The 24,444-nt window shown below is 37.2% G+C and overlaps 1 protein-coding gene across 3 annotated transcripts in view; it reads right to left on the bottom strand.

The window, feature by feature from the left end:
• Positions 1-24,444, bottom strand: part of LOC145990861 (uncharacterized) — a 94,038-nt gene that overhangs the window by 3,540 nt on the left and 66,054 nt on the right. For all 3 annotated transcript variants that reach the window (XM_083126302.1, XM_083126303.1, XM_083126304.1), the window contains exons 4-6: positions 21,656-21,795; positions 14,447-14,744; positions 6,359-6,450 (exon numbers count right to left, since the gene is read on the bottom strand). In XM_083126302.1, the coding sequence (XP_082982428.1) occupies positions 6,359-6,450; positions 14,447-14,744; positions 21,656-21,795 (530 nt within the window). The remainder of the gene's footprint in view (positions 1-6,358; positions 6,451-14,446; positions 14,745-21,655; positions 21,796-24,444) is intronic.

Below are 24,444 nucleotides of genomic sequence, written 5' to 3'. Positions count from 1 at the left end.
GGTACTGCATTTGAAGTGGAGATGGTACCGCGTCACTGCATTGTTTGTTCCCGGGCGGCGGTAGTTGCAATTTCTCCTGCGCATCCTGGTTTGCATCGTCTGCTTCCTGTTGTCAGGTGGCGTTGCCAGTTGGTGGTTGGGGGGCTGGGCTGTGCTGCTCGGCATGGTGCAGTTCCTGTTCCACGCGTACCTGGAGGGGGGGGGGGGGGTCCAGTATGTTTACCCCATCATTTCTTTTTCAGGTTGGGGATCTTTCTGCGGACAGGGTGTCAAGTTGGGTGTGGCTGGCTGTCCATTGTCCAGGTTCAGTGCTGGTTTCTGTTGGATGATAGCATGGATTTCTTTGACAGTGTTTTCTATGACAGAACTGGTTGGGTGAAGTATGGATATGGAGGAGATGGTGTGGTTAGTGGAGTGGAGGTGTTGAGAGAGGCCTGATTTTGGTGTGTCATTTTTGGCATCTTTTACGTGTTCGTTAATCCGTTCTTGGACAGTGCGGATGGTTCTGCCAATGTAGGTGTTGTGGCATTGGCATGTGGTCTTGTAGACACAGGGTATGCAAATTTGGGTAGTGCTCTTCCAATTTGGGATATGGGTTTGTGTGCCGCTCGGATGTTGAAAGGTTTGAGGGCCTTGGCAAATTTGCCAGATGTGGCGAGTTGTATGGAAAAGCAATCCATTTGTGTTTAGGTCTCTGTTTCTTGGGTGTCTGAGCTTGGCTTCTATTTTTGCACACCACATGGATAGTTGGCGCTCGGTGTAACCGTTGTTTAGTCCTATTTCAGTTACGCATGCTATTTCATCATGAAGGTCATCTTCTATGCAGCTGTGTGTCAAACGCCATACCCTTTTGTGAATGAAGACAGTGGATCTTCGAAATTAATAGGATTTAACCATTAAATTGTGCAATGTGGAAGTGCGGAATTTTCTAAACTTCACGTAAGTAATTTTAAACTGCGTTTACCGCAACCATCATGAATACTTGCTACTGTCACCCCTAGTTTGCCACTGAACACATCCATTACTCAAACAAATCAGTTGATTTTAAATTTTCGATTTTTGTTGAACAGGTGCTCCAATTCTTCATCCATCACACTCTTTGACTGTCCAGGATGCTGTTCATCCTGCTTCATCCACAATGGAGGCAATCGATGGACATAGTTAAGTGAATTGCTGCAGATGGCAACACCCACGATCCGAGAAACAAGGGTATTCGATATTGGGCAGGTATCCGATATTATGCAGGTTACCTTACTTCCTTTACACATGCTCTCTCTCTCTCTCCCTCTGACACACCAAGCACATGCACACACACACACATGCATGCATAAATGTTTGTTACACATGATATAAATAATAACACTGTAGCTTCCAGTCATAGCAATGCATTATCAAGTAGCACACACATGCTTACAAGTACAAATAAAAAAATTACAAATCCTGATTTGACAAAACAGTGGAATATTTTCAAATTCTACTTGACTTTCCTCCTATCACAATGTTCAATGAAATCTTTCATGATATATTGGTGTCAATATTTTCCCTTACATATTTGACACACATTACCACCTTCCTCAGGGTACATGTTATTTATTTGCCTACAACTGCCTGAGCCAGTTGTGATTTGAACTTTGAAGCTGAAGAGATAGCAAAGGCTGATGAAATTGAGGACAGGCCATTATTGTCACCTATTTTCCCAGTCAGGAAGTAAGGAGCATAGCTTCAATATCCAGATGCCGTTATTCTTTGTGGTTTATACTGAACCTCCTTTCAATCTAACTGGCTGCTGTGTCCAACATTTTACTTGGCATTTTTCTCTATTGCATTTACAGTTGTATAGATAAGAATTTTTCATTACTTATGATAGTAATGTTTCTGAAAACTATAAAATACTTTCCAATTGAACAAAATTCATTACAACTGACCAATTGGTTCCGATAGTGTGTCTAAAAACTCATATTGCCTATCGGGACTAATTGGAAAAATTTCCAGCTGGGTACAACCATGCAAAGTTGTGCTCAAAAGTAAGCTAATACTTTTTTGGGAAGAAAAATAATAAGAATAAGTAAGAGCAGCAGTGTTTCAAGATTCCAGAAAAAAATCACTTCTAGCGTTGGTTCTATGGATGCAGGATGAACCAAATTTGCAGGGAAGCACGACAAAAGACAACTGATTGAGGACATGTAATGCCTGTTTCTCAATTTTGGAAGAAAAGAGGAAAATATGAAATTTTTTGAAAATCGTAATTTTCGGCAAAATTTAAATTTGGATGTTTCCACTGAACCCCTAATTGTTGCACGTTGTGAGCAGAGGCATAAATAACACCCACATAACCCATGTGCCGTGGGGGAGGGGGCGCATGAGCTTCAGGTGTGCAGCAAGAATGATAAATTAAGAAAAGTCTGATAGTTCTGAAAAGTTTTCCTATCTGCGTTCAAATATATTTTCAACCAAATATGTTGTATTTTTATGCCCCTACAACTGCAAACAGAAAAATTTTAATCTCTAGAAAAGTAGAAAGCAAATTACCAGATTAGAAGAAAACCTGCATTAGTTGAAGTTCAAGTCATTGATTACGTCGCCGAAGGATAGACAACAGGCAAGAAAATGTGCTTTCAACGCTTTCATACACCCCTCCATGCCCCTACTTACAGCCTGTTTCAGAAAGGTTTGCCGAAACTGTACTGCTCCCATGTGTTGTTAAGTTTCTAACGTAGTTGTTATAGTTAATGAAGTTAGAAAGGTTTAGAAAGAATCGTCCAGTGGTGTTGAATTTCGAAAAAGGAAAAAAAGAAGAGGAAGAAAGGGCAAATAACTTTGTTAAATCTGGCAACAGTAGTGCTAAAACTGAAATAATTTTAGATGTAATAATAACATTCCATCTGAAATTTGGCTCTCAGGGAACATCCAGAAGATGTAACAAACGTTCAAAGTAGTTCTGGGAATTTTCTTAACATCATCAGCTTGTTAACAAGATATGTCCCACTTCTTCTAAAGTAACCAACCCCCCTCCCCTTATATTGTGTACGGCCCAAGATATTACTAAAATTGATGAAATGTCAGCTGTAACAATATACGTCAATATTAAACCTGAAGAAAATATTCTAGTAGGGGACACATTTTTTGGATTTATTGAAGTTTCAGACCAAATAACGGCAAGTTTAGTATATGTAATATAATGTACATGTATAACATAAATATAAATGTAGATGTGAATCAATATTTAGGAAAGAAAGCTTTTCTTTTAACTGAAAGTTGCATGAGGGCACAGAGCATGTTAGTTACACTACTGGTTGTGAACATGTTCTTTCCTTTTGATGGAAAAGAAAATAAGTGTTGGTTGAAGAGAAATTAGTAGCGCATTTATAAAATATATCCCATAATATGTTATGGAGGAAAATCGACATTTTCAAACACAATTTTTTAATAATAGTAAAATTGCATTGTATTGATTTGTGATTTGAGTATGTCATTCATACCTTCACATCTATATAAACAAATAAAAAAACAGAACTGAATTATGATCATATTATTATTATAGTTTTACTTGCTGCCACATGGAGGTGGTAAGACAGGTATACCAGACATCCTCCAAATGTTAAAGATGTGCTCTCTCTCAATTCTTGTCTTTTCTCTTGAAACAATAACTGTACAGCTGAAAATGCACCTGCAATACCTTGCAGATTCCAGGTAAGATATTCCAAAGGACTGAAAAAAAAAACACGAATTTGCAGGAAATGAAGAGTGTAAACACTGTTGGGAAAGCGTAACCTTTTGTGAAATATTCCCATAATCCACAAGCCATTCTGCTGCTCTGTTTTTCATAAGTTCAAGAGCAGAGAGAACAAGTCCACTATGCTGTATTGTCCTTAAAATTGGCAACACATGAGCGAGCCATCTTGTTGGGTAAAGAGGGTCATCATTAATAAAAGAGGATTCTATTTATTTATTTATTTTTTTTTTTTTTTTTTTTTGCATTTTACATCATAATGTACCATGCATTTTTCTTAATTCATTTTTGTTCAAAAGAAGAAATACTGAAATATAGTAAAGGCCAGCATGGATAAAAATCATGATTTTTATTTAAAATACTCCCTCTGTCCCATAATTATTGTCCGGTACACCTTTGGTTGTTGTCTCATAATAATTGTCCGATATTCAAACTGTGACACTGGTGTATACAGAAGAACAACATGAAACACGGGAATGAGTCATGAAACTTTATTACTCAAGGATCAGTACAAATTGTGCTTTCCATCTGCCTCTTCGTCTGTCATTCCTGTACTACCATTTTGGCATACCGGACTATAATTATGGGACAGAGGAAGTAATATTTTTCATGATTTTTAAAATGTACATCAGATTTTTTTCTTATTTAAATCGATTTATTTGATTTTAAAAAAAACATGCTTAAAATGGCTCGATTGGTTTCTGGCACCATACATACAGATAATGTTTTTATAGAAAGACTTTTTCTAGTAAACGGCCTTGTAAAATATTTAAACAGTTTGATTAAAGCAAATAAAAAAATATATGTAAATATACATATGAATCTACTATGAACATGCTTGTTGATCGTGTTAATGAAACTATAATAATTTCAGTAACTTTTCTTCCAGTGAAAATGAAACATTCTGGATGTACTATATAATTGTAACTTAAAATATTTTCTCTAGTCTTTGTAGATGAATTTTGGCAATTCTTTTTAACAATTGCATGCAAAATATCAGCTGCCATGTTTATTTACGGTTTAATGATATGAATAACATGATTAGTATTTTGTACATTATTCTACACAAAATGTTTCCTATTTTTGCCTATAAAAATTATTGAATTTTAAATCCAGAGAAATTTAAGTGTGTGTACATTTTACATATTATATTTCCTTTCACATGAGCTTCACACCCATCAGTAAATATATTTGGTTTCCTTTCTTGAGCTAATGAAGACCATTAAATGACTATGAGAGTAATGTACTTTCACCAAAAGTGATTCTGATATCTACAAAATCCTTATGTACATTATTCTATAAATTATTTATTTAAAGTGATTTAAATCAACCTGATTTAAATCAATCCACAGAGGAATGCTGGACAATATACTCAACTGGGTGATAGGACTCCACATTGCTGATGTGCCTATTGTAACATGCACATTTTGCGTGTACATAGATCCAGTAAACTTAGTCACCTTAGTTCGGTGCGGTTCACAACAGGAAGCACGGTGGATTGCATCATCGAAAGTCAACACTTTCCACGTGCATGCTATAGCCTTGCCAGAAGTAAGGTCAGTAACCACAGGAAGCTGTGGTCTCTACCGAAAGTTGTTGCAGCTGTTATCATGAGCGATGTGACTCCCTGTGGCCGTGAGCTCAGCTGTTACTGTGAGTGATGTCACTCCCTGCAGCCCTGATCACCCAATGCCAAGGCCACCTGATACGATCACCTAACCTTGGCCTTCCAGAGCCTGACCTTAGCCTCGACGAGTAAAAATACCCAGGCTGATGCAAGATGAGGACAGTAGCCTTGAACAAGGTTACCAAAACCACACCCGACGTATAAATACCCTAGTCGCAAGACTAGGTGTGTGGAGTCGAGTCATAGATCTAAGGTGTAGCTGGAGGCGGTGCCGTTCTCCACACCTAGATGGCTAACCACCCAGCCGTGTCCAGGCTGTCTACACGCTAATGGGAGATGGAACTGCTCTACAACTTATAAGTATCACTAATCTCTTATGCCTTTCTTCCAAGTGATTTCTTGCCTTTAACTCTTTAACTCTTAGGTTGAGATTTCTCCCATCATATCAAATATGCTCTTTTATATTTATAAACCATTGTTACTAGTCATAAGGTGTTTCATTGTGTCTACGCCTTACAGGCATCTCCACTTTAGAATTAAGGCTTTACCTTAGAACCTAAAATGTTCTCTTACAGCAAAAACCACCTACATCTGAGCTGCATTACCCTAACGGTTGACTTGGGGGCCTTCAAAGTCCAGCTGACCGTTACAATATTTCAAGAGTAGAATGTATGCAAAATTGCTGTGTGCAAAAGTTTTGTAGTCTTTAAATAAAATACAGAATTTAAATTAGAAAGTTAAGGAAATAAGGACCTAAAATGTTTTTGTACAGAATCCGTAATACATTTATGAAATTTGCATCACACCAATAATATTTTGTTGCAACATGAAATAACGTTGTTATTAATTTTGTTATGCAAAATTTATACGAAAGAAAACTTGGGTTGCTCGGACCCACCTTGCCTCCTTGATTTTGGTGCCTGTGCAACAGATGCCAAGATGATGGCATATGCAATTCAGATGCCATACTAGTGAACTTAAATATATAAAAGAAACTTTACCTTCCTGAATATGACAAGGGACTTGAAGCTTCTACATTTGAAGACTCTCCTTTCCTGTGTGTTTTCCCATTCGTGGTAGATCCATCCAACTCCTGTTGAGAAATAATAGCAGCTGAAGTTTCTGCCAATAAAAGACCTCTCTGAATTTACAATCAGAAGACAACAAGTATTTTCTAACTTACGTAATGTAGCATTTGTAAAAGCTAATAACAATGATTTCTATAGAACAACGTGCCCCTCTCTTTCTGCAACCGCAGGCATTACACAATGTGATACAGCGAAGAAAGCAGCTTTGAAATTGCATGAAGTAATGACAAAACAGCAGAATTTTGTACTAAGTTACAAGTCATTTACACAAATACTTGGTTGGTAAAATTGGCATATTAAAAAATATGCCTATATTAAAATGTTGGGTGACTCAGCACTAAGGCTATTTGCCCCTTTTCATGATATACAGGACAAGTCCCTACTAAAATCTAATTTGAAGGACAGCTCTTAAATGAAACAAGGCTTCCTAATTAAAATACATTATGTGCAGATAAGCCCCTTAACAACACTAAAAGCAATAAAATATCTAGGAACTAAAATTTCCATACCTATGGTAAAAGATGAGGCAGTAAAGAGCACTCACTCGTTACACGTAAGGATGTAATAGAGTTCCACACAGAATTATCCTGGCTGTGGATTAGCCTGTAAGAATGCAGCCTGGAATTTACTGCATGGAAGTGAGGTTGACACTTGGGTGCCTTACCCTGCCCATACAACTGGTTAAACTTTAGTTGATGGATGGGAGATCTCTCTCACCAACATGGGGCAGCAACTAATGTGTAATTTCTTGAAAACCACAAACAATATATCGGTTCTGTCTTATTTTGCTCTTCAGTATGCATATAAAGGTATGACATACTAGAATTACAAAAAAATATACATATGTTGTTACTATTATTATCATGCGGAGATTGAAAATGTCTTTTGTTATGCTCGTAAAATTATGATATTTTTTAAAAAAGGCTATAACTCCTAACCCACTGCATTTTTCAGATATATTTCACTTTTACAAGTAATAATTTTAAAAAATCAACACTTTTAACAATGTGCAGCAATTATGAGTCCAGGGAGGATGTGGGAACAAAGGCACAATTTTCAAAATTTACCCAGAGCCAAATGGTAGCAATTACTGTGCTATTGCTTGAGAACTACACATATTAATTTTAGTGATAAAAAGCTTGCTTAAAAAAACAAAAAAAAAATTTAAAAAATTGGCTTTTTACAAATTGCGGATAACCTATTTAATTTGTAGTTAGTTAAGGGTTTAGAGGTTCGAAATATCCTGATTTGGAACTAGCTAAATAATTTTACATGATGTAGCAGCTAGAAGCTACATTTTAGTCATTTCTTGTGCAGGGTGTTTGAAAAGCCACACAACCTAGGCTTTGAATGCATGTAACTTTTGTACAAAAAGCGATAGAGACATAAACCTTGCATTGGATATCAACTTTGTCTATGTGGATATTTTTAAAACATTACAAAAGAAAATGATTCTCTGCATGAACCTTCAGTGTGGAGAAAAACTACTAAGGTGTAAAAAAGTATTTGTACGAAGGAAAGAAAAACATGGATAAAAGACAGATATGGAGTCGTTTGCAAAAATTTTCGATGAGTGTCGATCTGCATTACAGATGATTTATTTATGGCATATTCATAAAAAAGTATATTTTCTTTTTCGAAATTACGAAGTATACTGGCAACATTGGTCATTTTAAGTTGTAGGTCCAATCATAAAGGGCATATCTGAGCACAAAGTGGATTTAAACAAAACTTTTACTGACAGAAAGACAGATTTTTTAAAAAAAGGTAATTAGGGCTGAGCCGATACCACCATTTGCAACTCCTGAAACCGATACTTGAATTATTCCACTTTAAAATAACAAAAGATAAAACTCATCACATCACATTCTGTTAATGACATTAAATAGCTCTCAAATTCTTCTCATGTAGAGAATAGCACATTAAAATGTCTTGTGACATTTTATGTGAACTTCTTTCTACCCCCAGGAATGAAAAAAGAAGAAGTAGTAGTTTTTTAAATGTTGCAACCCTTTTAAAAGTGTTGCAGTTACAACGAAAATCGGTGGATTATTGTAAGTGTCCGGACCCTGTGGCTGAGTGGTTAGCACATCACGCTGCAACGCCAAGGGTACCAGGTTCGAATCCCGCTCAGGCTTGGTTGTTTGTGAATGTCCATTCATCAATTTCATTATTTCATCACTCAACCCCATCTTCGCAAATTAGCCAAGAGGCACAAAATGCGAAGTAAAATAAACTAAATCAATCAAAAATCCAATTTCATGTAAACAGCATTCTTGTCATTTGGGTTAACCTGGAGAATGAGGAAAATGACGTAATAATACCGGGTGTTTCAATAAATTTGATATCATTTCGTAATCTAATAACGTTACCAATTCTCGTGCAAATGATCTGAAAATTTAACAGTACGGGTACAAACACCTCAAAAGTCAATGTGTAGTGTGGTATGTTTTTGTCTTTACAGGTATAGACATGCCATTCACTGGAAAAGAAAAGGCATTTTATGCGTTAGGGTATGATCAAGCATAGTAGAACAAGACTGTGCAGTGTGCATTTGTGAGGGAATTTGCACCAACTGCAATGCAAATATGGAGATGGCACAAAAAGTTTAAAGACGAGACTGACTGTGCAGGACAAAAGGATCTGGACGTCCACCAGTATCGGACAAGGTAGTTGAGCGGGTTCAGGACACATTTGTGTGAAGCCCCAGAAAGAGCAAGTCATGAAAAGCAGATTCCTATGACAACAGTTTGGCTTGTCGTGAGGTGAGGAAACACTTGCTAAGGACACAATATGGGTTGCAGCTCATCCAGGTCTTGACAGATGACAACGAATGCTATAGCAATTCTGTGTTGATATGTCATTCATCAGATCTAACCCATTGTGATTTTTTTACTCTGGGGCTATATGAAGGGCCTCATCTATGTTCCCCCTCTTCCTACAAGCCAAAAGGAACTCCAGCAGAGAATCATCGCTGCACTGAGGACTGTTACCGCAGACATGCTGCAGCTTGTTTGGCAGGAGCTGGACTACTGTTTTGTGTGTGTCATATCATAGGCAGTGTGATATTGAACATATTTGTGAGATCCACATACCTTTCAATTACTTATTCATATGTTTATGGCTAAATCTTATTGAGTTGAACATTACACCTGTGTAGTTTCCTTTACCTTGACTATGTAGTTACTGAGATATTTACATCTGCAATGATATCAAATTTCTTGAAACACACTATACAGGAAAACCTCGTTAATACGATATTGGTTAATACGAAGTACCCTTTAATCCGAAGTTCTTCCCATTCCCCAGCCGATAAGATACGATTTATAATGTATTTCAGTACGGATAAATCGAAATACGGATAATTTTTAATACGAAGTTGTTTACAAGACCCTTCCGCAAAACTGGTTTCGCTTAATTCGAAGTAGACACCTGCGTAAGTCGACAAGAGAAGATCGAATGTGGAGAGAGCTTGGACGTTATTTTAACTTGACCTTGACATGTTTCCTTGTCCTAAGAGCTGCTGACAACTCGAGGGAAGCAGCCCGAAATGGCCGCTGAACATTGACATTCTTTGTCAATGTGCATGGGAGGTCAAGCTCTTTCCCCGCTGAATGCGCCACCTTGGAAATATTCACCAGTGCTAGATGAGAAATGCAAGATAAGATCGCAAGAATGTTCCAAAATAAAAGATGCGTGGCGCCTGGAAGTCTCACCCATCTGTCTAGCTCTGAGCTCGAGATACAGCCATTTTTCCCGTGAGCGAGCAACTTTTGGCCTGGTAGCCGACAACTTCTGGTAACCACTTTCATTAAAAGCGTGTTCTTTGTGCCCTGTAGAACTTCATAAAAAAAAAAGAGGGAAACTGTTACAGATAATTAAAGCCGCATAGGCCAGCTAAAGATCGTCAACCCGCTTAATGCGTTCCCGCAAAAGTTGACGTCGATCTTACGTATGTTGCAACTCCAGTTTCCCGCTTCATACGTTTCCCAACTGTGCCGGTCATAAAATTTTCCAAAACAGTGTTTTGTTGTCTGAGTGACTTCTCCCTTTTATCTATCAGCAAACGGGGGAGGGGGGAGGCGTTGCTAATCGTTTCGGCCACGATTTTCTTGCTCGTGTGCGCACACGGGCTCCTTCCCTTTGGCCTTTAAAAAAAAGCAAACAGTTCTGAATACTTCCTTCAAAACGAACAAAAACCGCATGATAAGTAAAAGAAAAGTGACACCCTTCCTTCTCCTACAACAGCTCATTATCCGCCACTGGTGTGCATGGTAATGTGATAATTGCAGAATTCAGGTCCCTCTTTCTTGTTTGAATGCAGCTGTCTGGATAGGAAATATTGCCCGTATTATTGTCTGTTGCATGGTAAAAGGTAATGCAAGGATCATTTCTTTTTAACACTGCTGATAAAAGTTCGGTCTTCGACAACTGCCTTATCTTTAAAATGCCGATGATTTATTTCCCTTCTGCCACCTGCTGCTCCAACTTCCAGCCGGTCTCATTGTGTTTACGCTGCAGCCGGCGCCAGTGTTTAGTCTAGCATCTGGAAAGCTCTCGCTTGCCGATAACTGCAATGACTCATCCAGCGTCATTGTTTTGTATCTCGCAAAGCTATATAATCCACGCTTTTCTTCAAAACCATTAGCGTACTGCTGTTAAAAAAAAAATTAAAAAAAAAACAACCAGCAATGCTCAATGTAGGAATACGAGAGGAAACGTTTTGGCGGAGCGAGTGTTTGACCTCCAGAATACTCCTGAAACCTACAATAAATTGTCGATTAATCTGAAAATACGCAAGTTTCGTAAAGCTTGTTTTTAGTTCATTTTATGCTGATGAGCTAAGCGGGACTAAATATACAGTTTAAAGTGGGATCCAAACCAGAGTGATTATCGAGTGCGGCACTGTTTAATGTGTCCTAAGATACACTCGGTGCAAACAGATCACAAGTTGTGTGTTTACTTTTTCAGAGTGGATTACAGTGCAAGTTGAGGAAGAGTTTGAACTGATCCCTGCAAAGGGGAAGGGGGAGGGGATATGAAGTTAACTGAAGCAAAGAATACGTGACTTTTTTTTTACAATGTGTTTTAGACAGCCGAACCAAAACGAAATTTACAGCTCCGATTTTTTTTTTTTTTGTTTTGTTTTGTGCCAGGGAAAGGTTGTGTTCTCTCCCGAGAGAATCTTCTCTTACCAGTTAATCCTGTAATGGACAATGTTCTAGTGAACGCACATAAAATACAATATACATTCTGTTCGATTATCTCCCGTCTCTTGCTGCGCCAGTGTGACTACTGTCAAGATTCTTCCGAGTTTCACTTCTTGCAATAAACGAGATTGTTTTCCTTTCCGTAGGTCTCCGTGCAAACAGGTTTCTTATGAACTAAAATTGTAAGAATTTCGTGGAAGAGCAACAACTTTGCACAATTAAAAGAAAATACCGTTTTTTAAAAGACTTTTTGCCACAATATGCATCCCGTGCATAACCGGTTGTATAACTAGGCAGGATAAATGGTGTTAACTGTCTCCTTGGAATCTTTGTGTCCGCGTTAAGCTCCGTGTTCTCATTTTGTGTAACATTTTTTACCCTTCTTTAAAACGTACAATATTATTATATAGTACATGTAAAGCTTATTTTCTGAGCTGCCACCAAGTATAAAACATCCTTTGTGGGGGTAATTTATACTCTACTTTATTTACACCTGAAAACAGGTGCCATCTTGAAAAGTTTGGATAACTCGAAGTCGTTTAATACGAAGTTGACATTTTTTGGTCCCTTGAACTTCGTATTAACGAGGTTTTCCTGTACATACAAATACAGATATATTTAATAATCATTTGATCGGCTGGCTCTGTATATGCCTTGTTGTCCATTATTCCCTGTCACTTGCAATAAAAACAAGTCACAGCAGTCGGCATCAGCCAGCAATCACACAGAAGGGTAGAGCCCAGGAAGAAATTCAACAGCTCTCCCTTTCACAGAGACATTCGGCCCTTTCCAAAGAACTCCGGAATGAGCCTAGCATGATAATAACACAGGTTTTAAAAAAACATCCACACGAGTTTGAGAGCAAGATTTGGCAATGAATGATTTCCTTTATTTCCACATAGGCATTTGACCACCAGGCAGTTAGGTGCCTTCAATGTCACGTTTGGGTGCAGTGCTTTCACTTTAGTCCTGCCTTTGATCTTGTCATCTGCTTTCTAGTAGGATACAGCATTTCTTAGAAATCTACATGGAACTTCCTGTGTTGGATCCCCAAGGCACAAGGAAGGGTTAATGAACCTTTGAAGTGGATACATCTTGACAAATGAGTTGTTTCTTTTTGCCACCCTAGCCACTCAAAATCTATGGTATCGGCGAAGAAAATTCAACTGATACCGATACAAAAAAACGAAATTTGAAAAAACACATTGTAGTGTTAATTTTTCATGTTTTTGAAAGGTGTGAGATGCATTTTGTGACCATGTTTTGTCACGAAATAATGCGAAATGAACTGCAAAAAGCCAAATTAACTCTTAAAAACGAAATTCAGGGTTTATTCACCGACGCGACACCTTCTGAGGTCTGAATTATCCTGAGAGTTATGCAATTCCAGGAAAATTTATTAATTCTGCTGTTAATATTGGAGAAGCAAAAATGGACTCCTTTACACAGAAATAAACTTAATACTCTGATAACTACGTAAATGTGCTATTAGAAGTGAAATGTTAATTCTGTGGAATAAGTAGCTTTTAAATCAAATTTAGGATTATATTCACAATTTTAAAACCAAAATGTCTTTTCATATACCACTATAACACCGATATTTAATTTTATTTACTGCTTTTGAACCCGAAATTGACTCCCATTTTTGTACCGAAATTTATAACACGGTAAATAAGGAATTAATGTAATTTTAAAGTTTTGCAAGAAATAGTGTATGATTCTAAACTTTTGTTTTTCAAAATCTAACTGTCAAAATCAAAATTACGTGAAAGACTTTTCTCATTTTACTAGAGCTACGTAAACTGACGTATATTACAGAGTACACAACAAACGTTCACCGTTTGCACCCTCCTTACCAAAGTGCTGCCTCTCATCTGACAGACTACTCGAGGCACTGCTAGGTTGAGGGGTGAGTGGGTGGGAGGTAGGGGAGGGATTTGAGTGCAAAGCATATGTAAATTTTACGTACGGTAGTGTTCTATTCTTAAGTTATGTGGGTGTGTATAATATGTAGATATATTTAATAAGCCTACTGAAATATAAAGGTAACACTTGGATAAAATCATCCATTCAAAAAAAGCTGGCATTTTTACAACTACTGCTTATGTCTAGCTATGAATTCCATGTTGATAGTTGTGCTTTAAATTTAGACATGAGTGTCTTTTTATGGTAGAGATAAATAAAAACTGTTGAACAAGAAAAATTAAGTCAAGTAATGTATTTTCATCGATTTGAAACACTTTGGGGAAAAAGCAGAAAGGCTAACAAAAAAATCTGCAGGAAAAAAAATCAGTTTTTTTCCCAACCACTTCCAACTCTAGGTGTGACATACTCAAATTACATAATATTCATTGTTGCTATTGAAATTAAGGAAATTGTTTCTGTAAGTTGACAAGACCAATGCTCTTACACATTATTATTTTTTCCCAAAGAAGTATCACCCTGTTTTCAAGAAAACTTTGCATAGTTGTAGGTGTATACCAATGTTATGTATGCATGCAGGAGCATGCCGTATACCAATTTTTTTTTATTTTCTTCTTCTTCTTCTTCCATTAACATTCATTACAGGGAGGCACAATGTTTAAATTTTACATGCACTAAAATCCCTGTCTTTTACAAAGAAAATTAATTTTTGAGCTAAGATATTTTTTTTTGTACTTCATGGCAAATTTGAAATGCGTGTGGTTGAAAAGGTTCCGTCCACAGAGGCTATCCAGATGCACAAGGCTCTGTCTGCTAAAGGTTAATCTGTCTCAGCCCTATAATGCAATAGAAATAATGGTATACTCACTTTCCCATATTCAACTGTTCTCCTGTATGACCTTGAGGTTTCTGCTATTACATCTGGAACAGCACACTTCCCATCACATGTGTTCTTCATCTTCTTTGTTCTGGGATCCAATGAATAACAATTATCACACTTTTCTAAGGTACATCCACTGCTTCCCTCTTTGGAATCACTGCTGGAGGTGGAGATTGTTTCATTCTTCTCTTCATTAAATATTTCTCCACATTCCAGTTCCTCATCTGTATCACTTGACACGTAGACTTCTCCAAGATAATTTTCCACACATCTATCTTCGGAAGAGCTTAAATTTAAACACAGTAAGTAAGAAACAAAATACACATTACTACCATAAGCTTGCAATATATAAACCTCGTACCAGCTAAAATACATAAACCTCGTACCAGCTAACTGTAGACCAGGCGAACGAGAACAAGTCTCTGCACAAGTAGTGACGCGAGACAACTCCACCAATTAACAGTGAGAGAAACGGGATTGTGTAATGGACGACTGGAGTTACCCACTTTCCCTGCTTCACTCTGTCAGCATTGCAAAGTTTTGAAAAGGATAATACCGTATGCACATGGAAAACGGACCGTATTTTAGTCTCCAGGTCCGTATGCTTTGTTTACGAATTTGTTAGGGAAATATTAGGGATAAAACTGCAAGTGCAAATTTTAACAAGCCGTGCATTAACATACGGACTAAGGTCTGGAATGTACGTCAGTACATGCCATGAAATTTCCGTACATATACGGTCAGGACTGTACGGTTGGCAACACTGCACTTTCACCACTCGATTTCCCTCCTCCTCCTCTGCTGCTATGCACGCCCCAGCTCTACAGTTAGCTGGGACAGGGTATATATATATTATAATAGTATTTGGTTCAAAATCAAGTGAAAAAAACAAGAAATATGTAGGTGAGAGAAAGACCACTAAAATATTCTATACTATGAACTTAATTAGATTCATAGATACTTCAGAGTAAAATTTAATGTTCTGAGAAACTCTTCATTTGTAATCATTTAAGTTTGTAATTTGTGCACAGTGTTTGATATGTGTGTGTGTGTGTGTGTGTGTGTGTGTGTGTGAGGAGGGAGGGGGGGGGCAGTACCATTTACTAAGAACATTTGCATTTAGCATCACCAACCAACAACTAAGCTTGATCCAGCATCCCCTACATATGGATTTCCACTTTGAGCATTAATTGTGAACTTTATACATGTTGATTTTGATTTCATATAGTAAAAATAATTCAAGTCTTTATTCGTATGCTTGTTACAACCAAGGGCATGCATTGACATTTGAGGTTAGGCAATCAACTAAATATGGTTCCATTTCACACAGATATGTATTAATACTTGTATTATTATTATTATTATTAATAATAATAATAATAATAATAATAATAATAATAATAATACTTCTAGCTATAATAACTACAAAGCACATATGCAGGTTTGAACCTGTAATATAAAGTAAAACTATTGTGTAGTCATCATTATTCTTGTCTTTTATAACAATTGGTCTATTTATGCTACATAAATATGATAAAAGAATGTTAGCCAACTTGAAATCAATGATAATAAAAATAAAATAACAGTGGTTCTGAACTGTCAACATATGAGGCTCACATCACACAAAATATATACTTTTTTAAAAATGTCAAGGAACCAGTGTTGTACCACTTGATATGGATTGACCCTATTTCCATTTAAAACTGTAGGTACTGGATGGTTAAAATATAAGTATTTAGCATTTCTCAACTAGGAAAATTTTTCGTAAAGCACAACCTCCAACAGCCTATACCCAAGGCTCGAACAAAAACCCACACCGAGAATTTTCCAGTTTGAGTAGTGGATGAATAAACACTTAAGAATTCATTTATTGCTTGAAACATGTAAATGTATTTACAGATTGTTCTATCACTTGTGCAACTTTACCTGAAGAAAATATTTCATTAATGAGAAAAATTCTAGGTTTACAACTTGAGCTTGAATCAAAGATGCAAATCAGTGCCTTTTTCCTTTGCAATATTTCTCTAGGAATTTTAATTATCATCATTTACCACTGTAATGGTGGAAGTGTGCTTCATAGGTGCTAACTGTATTTGTGGCAGGTGTTGCAAGATTGTATTATACAGTGTGACAACAAATTATTGGATGATTTCATAAGGCTATATTTTCACTAATACTGAACATCAATAAACTATCTTAGTGTCACTTGAAAGAGGGAAGTTTGAAGTTTTCGAAGTTGTCATGTGATTTTAATTTGTTTTCATTTTTCTACTTTTTCCTAGTGGAGAAATGACTGCGCTGCCAACCGATTGTAGCTGGTGTGTGATTGAATATGCACGAAGAGACAGTGTTGTTGCTGTTCGACAGGCATTTACACGGCAATTTAAACATTGTGCTCCCCCCCCCCCCCTCATTATTTTATAGGTGGTTTGAACAATTTTGCGATAAAGGAAAAGGACGCGCAGGGAGGCCAAATGTAAGTGAAGAGATCGTCAACAGAGTCTGTGAAAGTTTCACACGGAGCCCTCAGAAATCAGTGTGGAGAGCCAGTCAGCAGTTGCAGATACAAACATCAACAGTGAGGAAGATTCTACGGAAGCGATTGAAGTTTTTCCATACAAACTGCAACTGGTACAAAAACTACAGCCTGATGATCCAGCAAAGAGGCTTGTGTTTTGAGAGAATTTGATGGGCAAGATCGAAGAGGATGGGGGTTTGTTGGAACGAATCATCATGAGTGATGAAGTGACATTTCATTTATCTGGAAAAGTCAATAGGCACAATGTCCAGATATGGGGATCTGAGAACACCCACACTGTCATTGAGGTAGAATGTGACAGCCCAAAAGGAAACTTGTTTTGTGCCGTTTCTAAGAGATGTGTGAATCGTCCAGTAGTTTGTAACCACACAGTATTTCAAAATAGAAAGAAAAATATAAGCAGAAGCCACTCCTCAGCCATGATCTTTGGTCTTCCCTACCCTGCTACCATATTTCATACTTCTATGGCACAATATGAAATGTAATATGTTCATTGCATGTTTATTGTTAAAGGCTTCTGTCTTTCAAATCATGTGCTAGGAAGATAAATTACATAAAGGCAAACTATTTTTTTTTATTTTTTATAATATGCATATTATTTGCAATTTCTTAAATGCATTGTTAGGTTCCTGGCAGTAAAAAATGTACTTATTGTATGGCTGAGCCGATACCACTTTGAACCTATACCGATACTTGTATAATTCCAATTTGAAATAACAAATGCTATATATATCCAGTTCACTATGGAGATAGAAGATGGCTGAATCCCATTCCTGGACATCCTAATCCGCTGCAAACCAGATGACACCCTCGGTCATAGTGTGTACAGAAAACCCACCCACACTGACCTGTACCAAAATGCCAATAGCTTCCATCACAAAGCACAATGCCTCGCCGTTCTGAATACTCTAGCCCACAGGGCAATAACCGTTTCTGACCAGGAGAATCTACAATCATAATTCACTCACCTCAGAACCAGTATACAGCAGAATGGATACCACATCAGAGATATCAACAGGGCGATCAACAAGGCAGTTTCATTTCAGCAGAGACGAAGCACGGACAAGTGTGGCCCATTCTTCACAGCCAAGAGAAGCCGAACATGAGGACGAGGCCCTTACAAGAACCAATACTGCACAACACAGCCCCTAAGGAGAATTCTAGCCAAGCACAGGGTGAAGACCATTCAGAGGCCGCCATTGAAAACCAAGGCCCTACTCCATTCAGTCAAAGATGACCTGGAACTCTGTGTTCCAGGATTATACCGAATACCCTGTGAGTGTGGGCCAAACAGGATGCACCATTGAGCAGCGGCGGAATGAACATCAACGTAATATCTGATTATTGCAACCGGAAAAGTCAGAACTTGCGGAACACAGCATCACCGAGGGACACAGAATTGTATTTGCCGACACCAAAATAATAGCCAAATGTGCCGGTTACTGGGACCGACAGGTAAAGGAAGCCATAGCCATTTCACGGGAAAGCACAAATCTCAACAGGGACGTGGGACTCCAGCTCAGTCACGCCGGGAACCCACTCTTCCATAAAAACAAGACACTAGCCAATGAGAACACCAGGATCCAGAGAGAGCCAATAGGAAGACAGAATCCAAACTCCGCCACATTATAGTCGTGTATATTAACCTACACTGGTCTCCATTTCTACATTCCCTGAAGATGAGAGCAATGTATGCCCTCAAAACATTGGAAGCTAACTCCAATTTAACCTGGCTGGTAACCCGAGAACACTTGTTCGAATCACGTTGTGTATATATATATATATATGTGTGTGTGTGTGTGTGTGTGTGTGTGTGTGTGCAAATATTATTATTACATTTCATACATAAGCATTTCTGACAAGGGGAGATGAATAAATTAACCCTACAAATGATACAACTCCACTGTACAGTATTTTTTATAGATCAGTGACAATCGTCAGATATTTCAAATATTTGAGAAATATTAAGTGAAGCTAAGAGGGAGGCAATGGTGTTGTCGTCGTCCCCCTCTCCCCTAATGTTGAAAAATGAGAAACTCAATATGCTGACCAAGGCAGAAATGTATTTTATTATAAAACATAAACTAAACGTAACATTCATATCATGGAAACAAGGCTTAATGGTGTCATAATTGAAAAATGAGATAATGTCTCTTCAACCTCCTCTAAAACTAAGGGATCACTCTTCCCAAAGTAACATTAGATCATCTGTGAATGCAAGAATAATTAATTTGTGATTTACCAGCTCCGGACAGGACATCTAAAACTAACAGTAAAGCTGTAATGTAAAACCAATCTTCTCTCTTTCTTCTATCCTTTATCAAAGAGAATAAAAATTAGTAAACGAAATGCTTGCTTTTATATCAGGTGATTGACTTCAGTACAGTGATATTCTGACGTGACTTTGCTTTTGATATATATACTTTCAGCAAATGATTTCTAAAAAAAAATAAATGCATAAATTTTATCGCTTGGCATGGAAGGAAATCCAAACCCATCACTACACTTTTCAGAAAGTAAGTGCCATCACGTTCCCTGTGCGGAAACACGCCTGTTAAAATCCAGTTATCCAGGTCGGGACAAACAAAAGTCTAAAATTGGAAAGTAAAAGGGGGATTAGCCCAGGTATTTGAATTTCCAGGAAAATGCTATGCACTGTGTCCGAGACACGTCCACCACTTTCATGGGTGATGACCTTTTTGACTGTGGGAAGTTTCTAGAGAGATGTCCGCAAATACCAAAGAAAGTGAAAGGATTAGCCACAGGTGCATCACTGGCTTTCGGGACCTCATAGGGGTTATTGTTACACAAGACAGCATTTGTACAAACAAAGCCTGGTCGACTTCAGAGAGAACTAAACAGAAGCATCGAACTCCTATGGGGATAATTTCATGTTACCCTTCATTTGAACATAAGTTTGATATGGGTTTGGATCTTTGTGTCACATACTTGCTGTTCATGGAAACCTAATGACAGGGTAATTTAACAAATGTACAGTTATTTTTTTTTATTTTCAAAGCCAAAGATAAGTTGTAAAAGGTGAACAAACCTTTTGTAAAAGGTGAACAAACCTTTGAAAAGGAACAAATTTTGGTTTTGGCTGTGATTCTAGCGACTCAAAATCAATGGTATTGCCCAGTATCGGTGCAAAAATATCAACTGATACTTACCGATACCAGCCAGCCCTAACTTATACTAAATTAATTTCTCAAAATTATTAAACTTTAAGAAGTTATTTTGAAATAATGAAATTGTAATGTGCTAAATTATATTAGAATATTCATAATCTGATAAATTGATAATGTAAATCACAACAGCCACTATTTCAGTCACCTTCAATAAGAATTTCACAGATTAAATGATGTGAAGCAAATATAAGTGCCACAATCAAATAAAAATTAGTGGAATTTTGGAAAAATTAAAGTTTTACGCTTCATCTTCCTGATTAGTCAAAAGTGCCAGAAAAGCAAAATATTAAATCAAACAATTAATCAAAAAAACAATCAGATGGTCCAAATACAGCATTTTATGCAAAAACATGTAACATGAAATTCACATATATTGTTCCTAACATCATAATTTGCCAACATTTACAATTGACTCCATGCACTGGGTGGTGGATATCCACCCTAGTTAAAAGTGCTTCCTAAAACACCTACTAAGCATTTGACGAAAAAATATTCTCCATACTCAAACTTTTTTTTTGTAGGTACATATTACTTGCATTATGGAGTTATTTTTCTTGTAGTTCACGGTTCTTAGAATCACTTAAACACATTTTTTGATGCAATGTCTCCTTTCATCTACATTTATTCTTTATTTGATTAATGTTACAGTTATAACAATGTAGTAAATTTAACAAAAATAAAAAGAAGCAGTTATACAGGGAATCTTGTCAATAGTGCTACATTACTGAAACATAACCACTCAACTAAGAAACAAGTAACATGATTTCTTTATAAATATTATTGTTATTTTAAATGTAGATGTCATCAAATTTCAATTATGGATTTTAAATATCACCAGGCAATTCAAAATCGTCCTCCACTCCGCAAAGGTTCTGATGTCTTCTGTAGGCTTACCCTACTTGTGAAAAGGAGAATTCCATAGTGAGTCAATATTGCCATTCTTGTTACTTAATTTCTTCCAGTGTTCTTTTGCAAAGACATTTTCATTTAAAATAATAATAATATTTACAATGAAAGCACATTGCTTGTTCCACAGTTGAATTGTTATGTTTCAGCAGTGTAGCATTATTGACAAGATTCATTGTTATAACTGTAACAATAATCAAACGGAGAATAAATGTGTGATGAAGGGGGCATGTGTTCTCCCAAAATGCTACATCAAGAAATGTGTTTATGTGCTTCTAAGAACCGTGAACTACAAGAGAAATAATTCTCACTTTCCTACAGAACCATAGCCAGATCCTCAATCATAGGGAACCCACAATGTGAAAAATCCTTGCTCTGGCCCCACCCCATGCCCACTTTGAACTTACTTTTGTAGAAAATGCAGATACAGTGGCGGCAGCATCCAAGTGATGTTGCGCTCAATGGAAAGAACAGCACAAAGCCACAGCCAACAGCATTTAAGTGTTCCCCTATGACAGATTATTCTTGATCAATTTTCCTGCTAAGGAATGATTATACACCTACCTGTCTTCCGTACTTGAAGCTACATGGTCAATGCTCATGGATTCATCTTCAGAAATCAAATCTTCATTTGAGGCAGAATCATAAGGCATGATGTTTGGTTCACATCCCACAGACACTGACTCTACCTTGGAAAGCAAATCCTAGAATAAAGGATAAAGAATATTAACCCACTAACGTCCATGATCCCTGTTTGGGGATCACACAAATATTGCTTCACTGAGAATAATATAATGACAATTTTTTTCTTCCGCACACATGGACACATCACTGAAGGTTTTTCTAGCATGACAAAACTAAAAAACAGTTAAAACATACATTTTAAATATATTTATAGATATAGTTATGTTCAAAATGCAATATTTTCATCAGTAAATTTTTCTATTTTAAAAATAATTTGTAAATGTAATTGTATGAAGATTTTAACTTTGATTTTTTTAACAGCGCATGTTTATTCTTTCTAAATATCACCCTCATGAAGATCTTTATGTATATGAGACGCCATTTTGTACTAAAGCGTAATTTGTCATGATCCCCAATTAGGGATCATGGGCATTGCCATGTAATAAAAAAACACTAGTGTGGGACGTTACCCCACACCCCCTATACGCCTTCATGGCATGGTGCTAAGCACAGGGGAAAACTTTACCTTTTACCTTTTTTTTTCCTGTGGATGCAAATTTCCCTTTTGTGTAACAATAAGAGTTTGGTGTTTTATTTCAATGAATATTCCTCCCCATAGTAAGCATAATGAACTCTCATAAAATCAGCTATATTCTGTCCCGGATATCTCTGGAGCAAAGCCGAGAAAGGGGGGGGGGAATTAGTGGGCAGAACAAAGAAGTACACGCTGTTGCGAAGGCTGGTAACTACAGTAGCTTTCCTCCCCTCTATGTAATCCCATTCTCTCTCATGCGACCATTGGTGAAGGCATCTTCCGTCAATACTTGCACAGAGACTTATTCCGTTCGCTTGATCCAGAGATAAAAATAGAGTTGCGCAATGACATGCAACAAATGCAACAATGGTGTTTCTCGGTTGAATGGTGTTAGATGCAACAATGGGTCTGGATATGTGTCTGATCTTTAATCAAGCTTTACATCTTTTGGAAGACCCCGACTTTGATGTTAGTGGCAGTGATTCAGATGAAGAATATGAAGATATTGTGGAAATTCCGCCAGAAGACGTGAACACTATTTCAACTGAAACAATTGGGAATTTTTGTTACAGGAACTGTTCACATCAATCGAATGAGTAAGTTACCAGTAAAAAAAAAACAGACAAAACACTGAAGAAAGGACCTCGTGGTACACATGATTTTAGACTTGACATTAGCAAAGAGATCCTCGCTATCACATGGAAAGGCAACAACATGGTGAAAGTGATGTGAAATCATCAGACACTGCATTTATTTCCGCAAGTGAAAAAATGTCAAAGCCAAGAAAGAAATATGTGGCCATTCCCAAACAAAAGCAATTTCTAAATATAACAAGCATATTGGTGGAGTCGACCCTGCTTGATTGGTCCATTCGGAAATATCACACAAATGTTTGAGGGGAAAAGTGGTATTTTTATTTGATAATAAATGCAATTGACGTAGTCGTGGTCAATAGACATGTACTGTATTTATTAGTTCAAGGCAAAATGTCACTTCTCACCTTCCGTCGGATGATTGCTCGAGCATATCATCAGCTAACCTCTTTAATTGACATCAACATCCACAGAGAGACCATCTTATCATAAAGGAGCAAAATGTGTTCTGTAGAATATTTGAAAAGACCTATTGGGACACCTCATACAAAGGACTAAAGAGGGAAAGAAAAGAAAAAGTGGAATTTGCAAGAAAAATGTTGGCAAAGAGTGCAAGAAATGAAATATTGGTTTGCAAGTCGGTTGCTTCGAAGTGTGTCACAAATAGATATTTCAGTCGAAAACTTAGCATTTTGATTGTTTAAACATGTGCATCAAATAAACACTTCTGTAATTACAACATTACTGCGTGTTCATAATAATGCATCTGTGATGTTCATCATTGTCAGTGGCGATGACGATTTGGTGCCAAAACTTGGTGGGTCAAGGACAGTTTACTTTCCCTTGGTAGATAATGTTTAGAATAGTGCGGGGCAGTGGTGGTGATTAGGGGGGGGGGGGGGGCAGTGGCCCCCACTTTTTTCATGTTGTGCCTCCGCACTATGCTAAACCTTATCTACAAAGGGAAATATACCACCTTTGCCCCCCAGATTTGGAACCGAATCGCGGCCACTAGTGCGGGGACAATATTGACAAAAAGTAGTGGGGCAACTGCCCCCATGCCCCCCCTGAAATTACTACCATTGAATGTTGTTGTACATCTATGTTACACATATATGTATTCATGTATGTTAAATGTAAGATGAGAACGGGAATTAGTTGTGAAATATGTTACTAATTTATATGTTTTTGCCCATGATCCCCAAATGTGGATGAGCCAATAAAATGCTTTTATGAACAAACTATGACAATTTTCGTTCTCTCGTAATAACATTCACACTCAGGTGACCAAAGGCAAACTTTTTAAACAAAAAAATCTGAGAAAAAAAAATTGGATGTTAATGGGTTAACTGCAGTTAATAACCAGATTAACAATTATTTACACATTACAATTTAAATATCACAATGTACAGTTTCTTTGGAACAATAAACATGTTCATCATGCTTACAGCAATACTAATGTAAATGTACTTTAGGATAGGGATGGCTGGAGAAATGGAGATCTAGATCTTTGGAACCAGATATGGTACATGGAACTTTCA

Source organism: Lepisma saccharinum, chromosome 8, assembly GCF_977018435.1.
Source record: "Lepisma saccharinum chromosome 8, izLepSacc3.1, whole genome shotgun sequence".
Lineage (NCBI taxonomy): Eukaryota > Metazoa > Arthropoda > Insecta > Zygentoma > Lepismatidae > Lepisma > Lepisma saccharinum.
The sequence above is the reverse complement of the archived record's forward strand: the minus strand, read 5'-3'. Positions and strand labels throughout refer to the sequence as shown.